We start from the raw sequence: 13,404 nt of genomic DNA, 5'->3' as shown, positions 1-13,404 counted from the left end.
TGTCAGGAATGGATTAATTGTATTTACATTATTTCTTAGGGGGAAAATTCATTCAAAAATCCAAGATTTCGATAATAGTAGCTCCTCCAGGAATGGATTAAATATGATAAACAAGGTGCCACTGTATATCCCTCCAAACTGCCAGTATCCCAAACCCCTTCTTTAGAGTGCAGGCATTGTACTTCCCATTTCCAGGACTCAAGTCCGGTTATATAAAATAACCGGTTTCCCTGAATCCCTTCACTAAATATTACCCTGCTCACACTCCAACAGCTCGTCAGGTCCCAAATACCATTTGTCTCCATTCACTCCTATCTAACATGCTCATGCACGCTTGCTGGAAGTCCAAACCCCTTGCCCACAACACCTCCTTTACCCCTTCCCTCCAACCTTTTCGAGGATGACCCCTACCCCGCCTTCCTTCCCCTACAGATTTATACGCTCTCCATGTCATTCTACTATGATCCGTTCTCTGTAAATGACCAAACCACCTCAACAAACCCTCTTCAGCCCACTGACTAATATTTTATTAACTCCACACCTTCTCCTAATTTCCACACTCCGAATTTTCTGCGTAATATTTACACTACACATTGCCCTTAGACAGGACATCTCCACTGCCTCCAACCACTTCCTCGCTGCAGCATTTACAACCCAAGCTTCACACCCATAAAAGAGTGTTGGTACTACTATACTTTCATACATTCCCTTCTTTGCCTCCATAGATAACATTTTTTGCCTCCACATATACCTCAATGCACCACTCACCTTTTTTCTTTCATCAATTCTATGATTAACCTCATTCTTCATAAATCCATCTGCTGACACATCAACTCCCAAATATCTGAAAACATCCACTTCTTCCATACTCCTCCTCCCCAATTTGATATCCAATTTTTCTTTATCTAAATCATTTGATACTCTCATCACCTTACTCTTTTCTATGTTCACTTTCAACTTTCTACCTTTACACACACTCCCAAATTCGTACACTAACCTTTGCAATTTTTCTTTAGAATCTCCCATAAGCACAGTATCATCAGCAAAAAATAACTGTGTCACTTCCCATTTTGTATTTGATTCCTCATAATTTAATCCCACAACTCTCCCGAACACACTAGCATTTACTTCTTTTACAACCCCATCTATAAATATATTAAACAACCATGGTGACATTACACATCCCTGTCTAAGACCTACTTTTACCGGGAAGTAGTCTCCCTCTCTTCTACACACCCTAACCTGAGCCTCACTATCCTCATAAAAACTCTTTACAGCATTTAGTAACTTACCACCTATTGCATATACTAGCAACATCTGCCACATTGCTCCCCTATCCACTCTATCATATGCCTTTTCTAAATCCATAAATGCAATAAAAACTTCCCTACCTTTATCTAAATACTGTTCACATATATGCTTCAATGTAAACATGTGATCTACACATCCCCTACCCACTCTGAAACCTCCTTGCTCATCCGCAATCCTACATTCTGTCTTACCTCTAATTCTTTCAATAATAACCCTACCGTACACTTTTCCTGGTATACTCAGTAAACTTATTCCTCTATAATTTTTACAATCTCTTTTGTCCCCCTTTCCCTTACATAAAGGGACTATACATGCTCTCTGCCAATCCCTAGGTACCTTCCCCTCTTTCATACATTTATTAAACAAAAGTACCAACCACTCCAACACTATATCCCCCCTGCTTTTAACATTTCTGTCATGATCCCATCAGTTCCAGCTGCTGTACCCTCTTTCATTCTACGTAATGCCTCACATACCTCCCCCACACTTACATTGTGCTCTTCTTCACTCCTAGAAGATGGTATACCTCCCTGGCCAGTGCATGAAATTACCGCCTGCCGTTCTTCCTCAACATTTAAAATTTCCTCAAAATATTCTCGCCATCTACCTAATACCTCCCTCTCCCCATCTACTAACTCCCCTACTCTGTTTTTAACTGACAAATCCATACTTTCCCTAGGCTTTCTTAACTTGTTTAACTCACTCCAAAATTTGTTCCTATTTTCATTAAAATTTTTTGACAGTGCCTCTCCCACTCTATCATCTGCTCTCCTTTTGCACTCTCTCACCACTCTCTTCACCTTTCTTTTACTCTCCATATACTCTGCTTTTCTTATAACACTTCTGCTTTGTAAAAACCTCTCATAAGCTAACATTTTCTCTTTTATCACACCCTTTACTACATCATTCCACCAATCACTCCTCTTTCCACCTGCCCCCACCCTCCTATAACCACAAACTTCTGCCCCACATTCTAATACTGCATTTTTAAAACTATTCCAACCCTCTTCAACCCCCCCACTCCTCATCTTTGCACTAGCCCACCTTTCTGCCAACAGTCTCTTATATCTCCCCCAAACTTCCTCCTCCCTTAGTTTATACACTTTCACCTCCCTCTTACTTGTTGTTGCCACCTTCCTCTTTTCCCATCTACCTCTTACTCTAACTGTAGCTACAACTAAATAATGATCCGATATATCAGTTGCCCCTCTATAAACATGTACATCCTGGAGCCTACCCATCAACCTTTTATCCACCAATACATAATCTAACAAACTACTTTCATTACGTGCTACATCATACCTTGTATATTTATTTATCCTCTTTTTCATAAAATATGTATAGTATATATATATGTATATATATATATATATATATATATATATATATATATATATATATATATATATATATATATATATATATATATATATATATATATATATACAGTATATATATATATACAGTATATAGTATATTTATAATTATATCAGTACTGACCTTCGCAGCCAGGGTAGACATGGCTGGCCATGATGGGTACATCCTTGCCTGCAGGGTCAGGGGCTTCACCATTAAGATCAAGGGATGCCATGCATCCCTCAAATCCTGAGCGTGATACAACATGGCGAGGCAGCCTAGTATACATCTCCGGAGGAACTCCACCTGTTGTTGGTAATTCATATATCAGTGGAAATCATCTGATGTTATGACACAAGGACCTCAATGGAAATAAGTCACTTTGTCTGACTTTCTTGGGTTATTCTAGATAATCTACACATATGCAACTATGTTTGATAATTTATGTACCTGTATTCATGTGTACCTATACCTGAATAAACTTACTAATGAGGCCTAGATATAAATTAACTAAGATGTTTCAGCATTTTAGATAAGAAAAATAAGAGTAGGATATTTGGAGTGAATGGTAATAATTTCATACCTAGGTAGAGAAAGCCTTGAAGGTCAAGGTTGTCACTGCTGCCACCATTGGTGACAGTGGCAATGTTGTCATCGACCATAAGAGTGTGCTGGAGGGAGGAAGGTCGACTGACAGTGATCACATGCCACTTGTTATCATTGAGAGCCATTTTATTGTTGTCCCTTACTCGCACTGGCCGGTCACCCAGGTTGAAGACCAGATGCACGTGGCCGTTGACCAGTTCCAGCGCCAGGAAGTCGTGTCCTAAGTAAAAATATATGAATATAATATAGGAACATTGCAGTAGGCCTAATAGCCCCAACCACCTCCACCAGTATATTCAAGTTTATTCTCTATAAGGATTACAATGCTGTGTTTACAGAGTTTGGATATTGTGTGGTTTACATGTTTTAAAATAATAATTACAGAGGGGGCCACTAGAACACCTAGCATGGCTAGGCATTTCGGGCAGACTTAGATTAATTCTTAACTTTAAAATATTACAAATTACGTGGTAAGTTGGTATTATGGCTAAGTGACGAAATACTAGTTTGTGAGTTTAGCAATGTGAATGTTTTTGTTTTCACACAATACATAGTTTCAGTATTGGAGTATCACAGGCCAACTTATGACTAGTTAGGATTCATTATTTTAAGATTAAGATTGATATTTCTGTGTTTATGGTCAAGTGGGTGAGTGAGTGTAAGTGTGAACCACCAGGTGGTATTCATGTAATTAGTTGACGGGGTGTATCAGGGAGATAAGATGTTTTCTAATGGTAGTTTTGAAGGTAGTAGGTTGGTAGACAGCAACCACCCAGGGAAGTACTACCGTCCTGCCAGATGACTGTGAAACAGAAACCTGTAACTGTTTTGCATGATGGTAGGATTGCTGGTTTCTTTTTCTGTCTCATAAACACGCTAGATAACAGGGATATCTTGCTACTCCTACTTACACTTTGGTCACACTTCACAGACACACACATGCATATATATATACATACATCTAGGTTTTTCTCCTTTTTCTAAATAGCTCTTGTTCTTCTTTATTTCTTCTATTGTCCATGGGGAAGTGGAAAAGAATCTTTCCTCCGTAAGCCATGCGTGTCGTATGAGGCGACTAAAATGCCGGGAGCAATGGGCTAGTAACCCCTTCTCCTGTAGACACTTACTAAAAAAGAGAAGAAGAAAAACTTTATAAAACTGGGATGCTTAAATGTGCGTGGATGTAGTGCGGATGACAAGAAACAGATGATTGCTGATGTTATGAATGAAAAGAAGTTGGATGTCCTGGCCCTAAGCGAAACAAAGCTGAAGGGGGTAGGAGAGTTTCAGTGGGGGGAAATAAATGGGATTAAATCTGGAGTATCTGAGAGAGTTAGAGCAAAGGAAGGGGTAGCAGTAATGTTAAATGATCAGTTATGGAAGGAGAAAAGAGAATATGAATGTGTAAATTCAAGAATTATGTGGATTAAAGTAAAGGTTGGATGCGAGAAGTGGGTCATAATAAGCGTGTATGCACCTGGAGAAGAGAGGAATGCAGAGGAGAGAGAGAGATTTTGGGAGATGTTAAGTGAATGTATAGGAGCCTTTGAACCAAGTGAGAGAGTAATTGTGGTAGGGGACCTGAATGCTAAAGTAGGAGAAACTTTTAGAGAGGGTGTGGTAGGTAAGTTTGGGGTGCCAGGTGTAAATGATAATGGGAGCCCTTTGATTGAACTTTGTATAGAAAGGGGTTTAGTTATAGGGAATACATATTTTAAGTAAAAGAGGATAAATAAGTATACAAGATATGATGTAGGGCGAAATGACAGTAGTTTGTTGGATTATGTATTGGTAGATAAAAGACTGTTGAGTAGACTTCAGGATGTACATGTTTATAGAGGGGCCACAGATATATCAGATCACTTTCTAGTTGTAGCTACACTGAGAGTAAAAGGTAGATGGGATACAAGGAGAATAGAAGCATCAGGGAAGAGAGAGGTGAAGGTTTATAAACTAAAAGAGGAGGCAGTTAGGGTAAGATATAAACAGCTATTGGAGGATAGATGCACTAATGAGAGCATAGGCAATGGGGTCAAAGAGGTATGGGGTAGGTTTAAAAATGTAGTGTAAGAATGTTCAGCAGAAGTTTGTGGTTACAGGAAAGTGGGTGCGGGAGGGAAGAGGAGCGATTGGTGGAATGATGATGTAAAGAGAGTAGTAAGGGAGAAAAAGTTAGCATATGAGAAGTTTTTTACAAAGTAGAAGTGATGCAAGGAGGGAAGAGTATATGGAGAAAAAGAGAGAGGTTAAGAGAGTGGTGAAGCAATGTAAAAAGAGAGCAAATGAGAGAGTGGGTGAGATGTTATCAACAAATTTTGTTGAAAATAAGAAAAAGTTTTGGAGTGAGATTAACAAGTTAAGAAAGCCTAGAGAACAAATGGATTTGTCAGTTAAAAATAGGAGAGGAGAGTTATTAAATGGAGAGTTAGAGGTATTGGGAAGATGGAGGGAATATTTTGAGGAATTGTTAAACGTTGATGAAGATAGGGAAGTTGTGATTTCGTGTATAGGGCAAGGAGGAATAACATCTTGTAGGAGTGAGGAAGAGCCAGTTGTGAGTGTGGGGGAAGTTCGTGAGGCAGTAGGTAAAATGAAAGGGGGTAAGGCAGCCGGGATTGATGGGATAAAGATAGAAATGTTAAAAGCAGGTGGGGATATAGTTTTGGAGTGGTTGGTGCAATTATTTAATAAATGTATGGAAGAGGGTAAGGTACCTAGGGATTGGCAGAGAGCATGCATAGTTCCTTTGTATAAAGGCAAAGGGGATAAAAGAGAGTGCAAAAATTATAGGGGGATAAGTCTGCTGAGTATACCTGGTAAAGTGTACGGTAGAGTTATTATTGAAAGAATTAAGAGTAAGACGGAGAATAGGATAGCAGATGAACAAGGAGGCTTTAGGAAAGGTAGGGGGTGTGTGGACCAGATGTTTACAGTGAAACATATAAGTGAACAGTATTTAGATAAGGCTAAAGAGGTCTTTGTGGCATTTATGGATTTGGAAAAGGCGTATGACAGGGTGGATAGGGGGGCAATGTGGCAGATGTTGCAAGTGTATGGTGTAGGAGGTAGGTTACTGAAAGCAGTGAAGAGTTTTTACGAGGATAGTGAGGCTCAAGTTAGAGTATGTAGGAAAGAGGGAAATTATTTCCCAGTAAAAGTAGGCCTTAGACAAGGATGTGTGATGTCACCGTGGTTGTTTAATATATTTATAGATGGGGTTGTAAGAGAAGTAAATGCAAGGGTCTTGACAAGAGGCGTGGAGTTAAAATATAAAGAATCACACACAAAGTGGGAGTTGTCACAGCTGCTCTTTGCTGATGACACTGTGCTCTTGGGAGATTCTGAAGAGAAGTTGCAGAGATTGGTGGATGAATTTGGTAGGGTGTGCAAAAGAAGAAAATTAAAGGTGAATACAGGAAAGAGTAAGGTTATGAGGATAACAAAAAGATTAGGTGATGAAAGATTGAATATCAGATTGGAGGGAGAGAGTATGGAGGAGGTGAATGTATTCAGATATTTGGGAGTGGACGTGTCTGCGGATGGGTCTATGAAAGATGAGGTGAATCATAGAATTGACGAGGGAAAAAGAGTGAGTGGTGCACTTAGGAGTCTGTGGAGACAAAGAACTTTGTCCTTGGAGGCAAAGAGGGGAATGTATGAGAGTATAGTTTTACCAACGCTCTTATATGGGTGTGAAGCATGGGTGATGAATGTTGCAGCGAAGAGAAGGCTGGAGGCAGTGGAGATGTCATGTCTGAGGGCAATGTGTGGTGTGAATATAATGCAGAGAATTCGTAGTTTGGAAGTTAGGAGGAGGTGCCGGATTACCAAAACTGTTGTCCAGAGGGCTGAGGAAGGGTTGTTGAGGTGGTTCGGACATGTAGAGAGAATGGAGCGAAACAGAATGACTTCAAGAGTGTATCAGTCTGTAGTGGAAGGAAGGCGGGGTAGGGGTCGGCCTAGGAAAGGTTGGAGAGAGGGGGTAAAGGAGGTTTTGTGTGCGAGGGGCTTGGACTTCCAGCAGGTATGCATGAGCGTGTTTGATAGGAGTGAATGGAGACAAATGGTTTTTAATACTTGACGTGCTGTTGGAGTGTGAGCAAAGTAACATTTATGAAGGGGTTCAGGGAAACCGGCAGGCCGGACTTGAGTCCTGGAGATGGGAAGTACAGTGCCTGCACTCTGAAGGAGGGGTGTTAATGTTGCAGTTTAAAAACTGTAGTGTAAAGCACCCTTCTGGCAAGACAGTGATGGAGTGAATGATGGTGAAAGTTTTTCGTTTTCGGGCCACCCTGCCTTGGTGGGAATCGGCCAGTGTGATAATAATAATAATAATAAAATAGTTTTGAAGGTGATGAATGTGTCTGCAGTTCTAGAGTAAAGGTTTAGTCGGACATGGGGAATGTCATAGAGATGTTTGTCTGGTGTTATGCCTGTGGGTACTGTCACAACTATCAAGAAAGCATTTTAGGTCAAGGTTAATATTAATATTAATAAGAAGCACTAAAATTTATTACTAAAATTGTAAACATACTGAAGGACTTTGATATTACAAGCATCAGAGATCATGTCACTGAAAGACAATGGACTGGTTGGTGTTTACATGCTAGGGTAAACTCATTCAAATCCTCGTGCTGTGGCCCTCCAAACTTTCTTCAACTCACTGGTGAACACTCTGCCAAATGGATTATAAAAACTGAAACTAACCTCCAGATGACTCAGATACACTCAAATTTCAAACTTTATTTCCACATGGTACATTGTTTATACAGAAATAGGTGACATTTGAATGCATGTAGAAAGTCCATGGTTATGCAGAACATGATCTGTGTCAAATAAGACCTTTGATACCTTTGATATACCTTTGAAGAATTTTGAGAGTATATCTACTCTCTGAGCCTGGCCATAGGCCAGGCTCATCTGGTGCTTGCCTGGTCAACCAGGCTGTTGCTGCTGGAGGTCCACTGCCCCACATATCCATCACAGCCTGGTTGATCTGGCACCTGGTGAAGATACTTGTCTAGTTTCCTCTTGAAGGCTTCAACACTTGTTCCAGCAGTGTTTCTGATATCTTCTGGTAAGATGTTGAAAAGTCTGGGACCCTGGATGTTGATACAGTGTTCCCTTATTGTCCCCACTGCACCCCTGCTCCTCACTGGGTTTATTTTACACTTCCTCCCATATGTCTCACTCCAGTATGTTGTTATGGCAGTGTGCAGATTTGGGACCAAACCCTCAAGTACCTTCCAGGTATATATTATCATGTACCTCTCTCTCCTCCGCTCCAGTGAGTGCATGTTCAAGACTTGCAGGCGTTCCCAGTAGTTTAGGTGCTTTACTGGCTCAATTTGAGCCGTAAACGATCTCTGTATTTGTTCCAGCTCCGATATTTTTCCTGCCCTGAACGGGGCCGTCAGCACTGAGCAATATTCTAAGTGAGAGAGCACTAGTGATTTGAAGAGTGTCACCATCGGCATTATTTTCCTTGTTTTGAAAGTTCTCAATACCCACCCAGTCATTTTTCTGGCTGTCGTGATCTTTGTCTTGTTATGGTCTTTAAAAGAAAGGTCTGCTGACATAATTATTCCTAGGTCTTTTATGTGTTCCTTACGTTCTATTTGGTGACTCTCTTGAGTTTTGTATATAGTGCTCCTTTTGAGTTCTTCATTCTTTCCATACCTAAGCAGCTGGAACTTATCACAATTGAATGTCATGTGGTTTTCCACTGCCCATTGGAAAACCCTGTTTATGTCTTCCTGTACTTTTTCAATGTCCTCTACCATACTGACTTTCATGCTTATTTTAGTGTCATCTGCAAATGATGATACAAAAGTGTGCTAGGTGTTTTTGTCTATGTCTGCTATGAGGATGAGGAACAGCAGAGGTGCCAGGACAGTGCCTTGGGGCACTGAGCTTTTGACCTTGCTGATGCTGGATCTTGCCCTGTTCACTACTACTTTTTGTGTTCTGTGTGTTAGGAAACTGAAAATCCATCTGCCTATCTTCCCCGTAATGCCCATGGTCTTCATTTTGTGCGCTATCACTCCATGATCACATTTGTCAAACGCCTTTGCAAAATCTGTGTAAATCACATCTGCGTTTTGGTCGTCTTCCAGTGCCTCCGTAATTCTGTCATAATGGTTCAGCAGCTGTGACAGACATGATCGTCCTGCTCTAAAACCATGCTGGTTCGGGCTATGTTGGTTGTGCTGCTCCATGAAATTTGTAACCTGCCATCTCATCACTCTTTTGAAGATTTTTATGATGTGAGAGGTTAGGGCTACTGGTCTGTAATTTTTAGCTAGTGCTCTACTACCTCCCTTATGCAAAGGAGCTATGTCTGCACTCTTTAAGGCCTCTGGTATTTCACCTAGATCTAAGCTCTTTCTCCAAAGAATACTGAGGGCTCATGCTAGTGGTACTTTGCATTTCTTTATAAACAGAGCATTCCATGAATCTGGTCCAGGTGCTGAATGAGTGGGCATGTTTTCCATTTCTTTTTCGAAATCTCTGGGATTTGTACTAATGTCAGTTAGTTGGTCTGTGCGGCTTTCTTCTGGAGTGAAAAATATTTCTGCATTTTCTACCTTACTGTCATTTAGTGGGTTGCTGAACACCGACTCATACTGTCCTTTTAGGATTTCACTCATTTCCTGTTCGTCGTCAGTATACGGGTCTCCTCTCAGTAGTGGTCCAATTCTACAGGTAGTTCTTAGCTTGGATTTTGCGTAGGAATAGAAATATTTTGGGTTTCTTGCAATGTCCTGTATGGCAACAACACTTTCCTGCAATGTGGGGAAACTACCTCATTCCCATAGCTCAATCGCTAGTGCACTCAGCTCACACAATGAAGTCTGTGGGTCAAATTCCCAGTAAGGCTAGAAAACTTTAGGATGTGTTTCCATAAAACACCTGTCTATATTCACCCATCAGTAAAATGGGTAACTGAGTATTAGTGGACTGGTGTGGGTCACATCCTGGGACAAAACTGACCTACTTGCCTGAAATGCTCTGTATAACAAGCAGCTTTCTATGTACATAGTAGTATGTCACTGATGTCAGTTAGGCCTGTATACCTTGTACATGTACTTGTAGAAATAAAGATAAAAAAAAAAAAAACACAATCCCACAAAGAACCTTATTAAATCACAACCAATGCCTCATCTAGAAGCTAAGCAACATCACTGTCTTTTACCTTTTCCTCCATTGTACATAAGGAGTCCTGATGGTTGTAGAGTCTTAAACTGGAAGTAGATATTTGTAGAAGCATAAGCCTTCAGCTGTGGTAGTGCTACATATGCCGTCCTCGACTTGAAAGTGACCGGGTGGTGGACAACTTGGGCGCCTCTTCCAAACACCGCTGTTACCTGGATATATAACCAGTATTTAGCTATTTCAAGGCAATGATAATGATAAATTTATTTCAACATGTTACAATGTCTGTACAAAGGAGAATGACATTTGGATGTACATGCCAAAAGCCCCTGTACATGCAGAACATTTTGGGCAAACTTAAGACTAACTTAAGATTAGTAAGTCAATAACAATATGAGTAATTTTGTAGGATGGGCAGCAATAAGTAATGTATTATTTTCCCCTAATTTTGTATGGTACAGGGATTATGACTGAGTCTCAGATTCAGTTTTTTCTTCTTTGTTTTTTGACAAAATTCCCTGTTTGTTTATATGACTATTTAGTGCAAGTGTAGTAACCTGGAGTTTACCTGGAGAGAGCTCATATTTTTTTGGTAAACATTAGCCAAGAAACGTGAAATTCACAAAGTGTCAGAATGACTCTTTATGTTTTATATATTTCAACATGTTCAGTTTATGCTAATTCACTTTATGCACCACCAGCCAGGAATGCATCTATTGCATAAAGCCAGGGACACCTATGTCATTATCATTATTATTATTATTATTAGTAGTAGTAGTAGTACTCTATGTATTTCAATTAATTTATCTTAACTATACATCAATTTTTATAAGTCTTCAAGATTGTTAATGCTGACACTTACTTCCATCCTGTTCAAATGTCCTGCTCGTGCCATTTCGAATATATAGTTTCCATTAATGTAGAAGCTCTGCATTTGTCCAATAAAAGAGGGGATGGATCCCTGACTGCCAGAGGCAGGATCAGACGCAACAGAAGGCAGTGGGGAGGCTGAGGCAACGGAAGTAGGTGGGGAGAACGCTCTCCAGTTGGTACTGGAGTCATTGTTGATCATTCCTATGTGGATGTCCCGGTACTGGAGGATGCTGTGGCGGCCCATTGTGTGGTCTGCGGGGCAGGGGGGAAATGTGGATTAATTTTAAGTGAAGAGAAATGGTATAAAATGCTAACACTAATGAAATACAGTAGGACCTCCATATCCATGGGTCCAGTTTCTGTGGCTTCAGTTATCTGCTGTTAGCTTTGGCCTGAAAATAAACCTCAATTTTGCTTTAATAATTGCACCAGAGCACATAAGTTGTGATGGTCGCAGTTGTTCAAAATCTAAGAGAAGCCGTCAAGCGCTTCCCATTAGTGAAAAAGTGCTAATTCTTGGCTTATTGTGTGTAATTTATCACTTAAACTTTATCATAGGTATGTATGTAAGTGAAAAAGACTAACAGGATTAACTACTATCCATGGTTTTAGTTATCCGCAGTAGTTCATGGAATGTATCCCCCGTGGATATGGGGGGTCATGGACTGGGCCATGGGGGCATTGACCCCCAGAACACCTTCAAGTTATACAAAGTGGGCATGTTCTTTAAGTAAAATCAAATCATTTGTTCATTAGCTACCTTTCTTATTGTACACATGACTGTAGTTATCTGCACAAGAAATACTATTTGACAGTCTGTCTAAATGTTACTTAGGCTTTAAGCATTAGGACAAGTTTGCCTGAAATACACTGCATATTATTGGCCTTCTTTTGTGTCAAACAGTATTTTATTATATGTAAACTACATTATTTTGTACCACATAAAGAAAAATTACATTTGTATTAGTGCAAGTGTAATTTTGTCAGTTATAACTCGGGAAATCATAACAACATGATTGTAAACAAATCACAAAACAGGTGGGCTTTCAAACAATGACAAGAGAGTTTTAAGAGCCACTTGCTCTGGGTTCAAATCCCATCTATTGTGTGGTTTGTCAGAATGTATAACACTGCATTTGTGTATCTATCTTCATGGGTGGTGCCTGGGGATGCTAGAGGGCTGAAGCCCCCTCAAAAAATTCATCTGCCCCTGAAATTAAGAAAGTAATAATGAAATAAAGATAGTAATAACAGAATAAAGGAGGAAAGTAGCTCTAATTTAGGAGGAAAGTAGCTCTAATTTAGGAGGAAAGTAGCCTTTAATTTAGGATGAAGGTAGCATAATCTAGGAGGAAAGTTGCCTTAATTTAGGTGGAAAGTAGCTTTAATTTAGGAGGAAAGTAGCTTAATTTAGGAGGAAAGTAGCCTTAATTTAGGTGGAAAGTAGCTTTAATTTAGGAGAAAAGTAGCCTTTAATTTAAGAGGACAGTAGCTTAATTTAGGAGGAAAGTAGCTCAAGAAACAATTGTACTGTTTCCTGACTGATCTTATGTAACTTAATCTGATCTAACTTAACCTAACTTTATTTGACCTGACCTGACCTTGTCTTGTGAATGAACCAGTGGATGTCTGGACCCTACTATGGCTGCAGGTCATAGCAGTACAACAACAACAGTGAGAATTTACCTAGTGTAGGAGCCTCCTTGTCAACCTGCAGAGATATCTGTGTGGCTCGGCGAGTCAGTCGAACAGAATGCCACTGCTGGTCGTTCAGACCATTGCCGGCATACACTACCTGTTATGAGCAACAAAATGTGATCATCATGAATATTATAACTTTGGGTAATCAATTTTTTTTTAAATGCTGGATATCTCCCACAGGGCAGGGTGACCCAAAAAGGAAACACTTTCATCATCATTCATACTATCACTGTCTTGCCAGAGGCATGCAGATACAGGATTTTTTTTTTTAAACAAGTCGGCCGTCTCCCGCTGAGGCAGGGTGACCCAAAAAGAAAGAAAATCCCCAAAAAGAAAATACTTTCATCATCATTCAACACTTTCACCTCACTCAGACATAATCACTGTTTTCGCAGAGGTGCC

At 40.0% G+C, this 13,404-nt stretch overlaps 1 protein-coding gene across 4 annotated transcripts in view; it reads right to left on the bottom strand.

The window, feature by feature from the left end:
• Positions 1 to 13,404, bottom strand: part of LOC128687503 (neurexin 1) — a 350,524-nt gene that overhangs the window by 36,069 nt on the left and 301,051 nt on the right. For all 4 annotated transcript variants that reach the window (XM_070083952.1, XM_070083950.1, XM_070083953.1 and 1 more), the window contains 5 exons: positions 12,988 to 13,096; positions 11,291 to 11,553; positions 10,469 to 10,640; positions 3,251 to 3,493; positions 2,812 to 2,973 (listed from right to left, as the gene is read on the bottom strand). In XM_070083952.1, the coding sequence (XP_069940053.1) occupies positions 2,812 to 2,973; positions 3,251 to 3,493; positions 10,469 to 10,640; positions 11,291 to 11,553; positions 12,988 to 13,096 (949 nt within the window). The remainder of the gene's footprint in view (positions 1 to 2,811; positions 2,974 to 3,250; positions 3,494 to 10,468; positions 10,641 to 11,290; positions 11,554 to 12,987; positions 13,097 to 13,404) is intronic.

This window comes from Cherax quadricarinatus, chromosome 11, assembly GCF_038502225.1.
Source record: "Cherax quadricarinatus isolate ZL_2023a chromosome 11, ASM3850222v1, whole genome shotgun sequence".
Classification (NCBI taxonomy): Eukaryota; Metazoa; Arthropoda; class Malacostraca; order Decapoda; family Parastacidae; genus Cherax; species Cherax quadricarinatus.
This window is presented reverse-complemented; position numbering and strand designations above follow the sequence as displayed.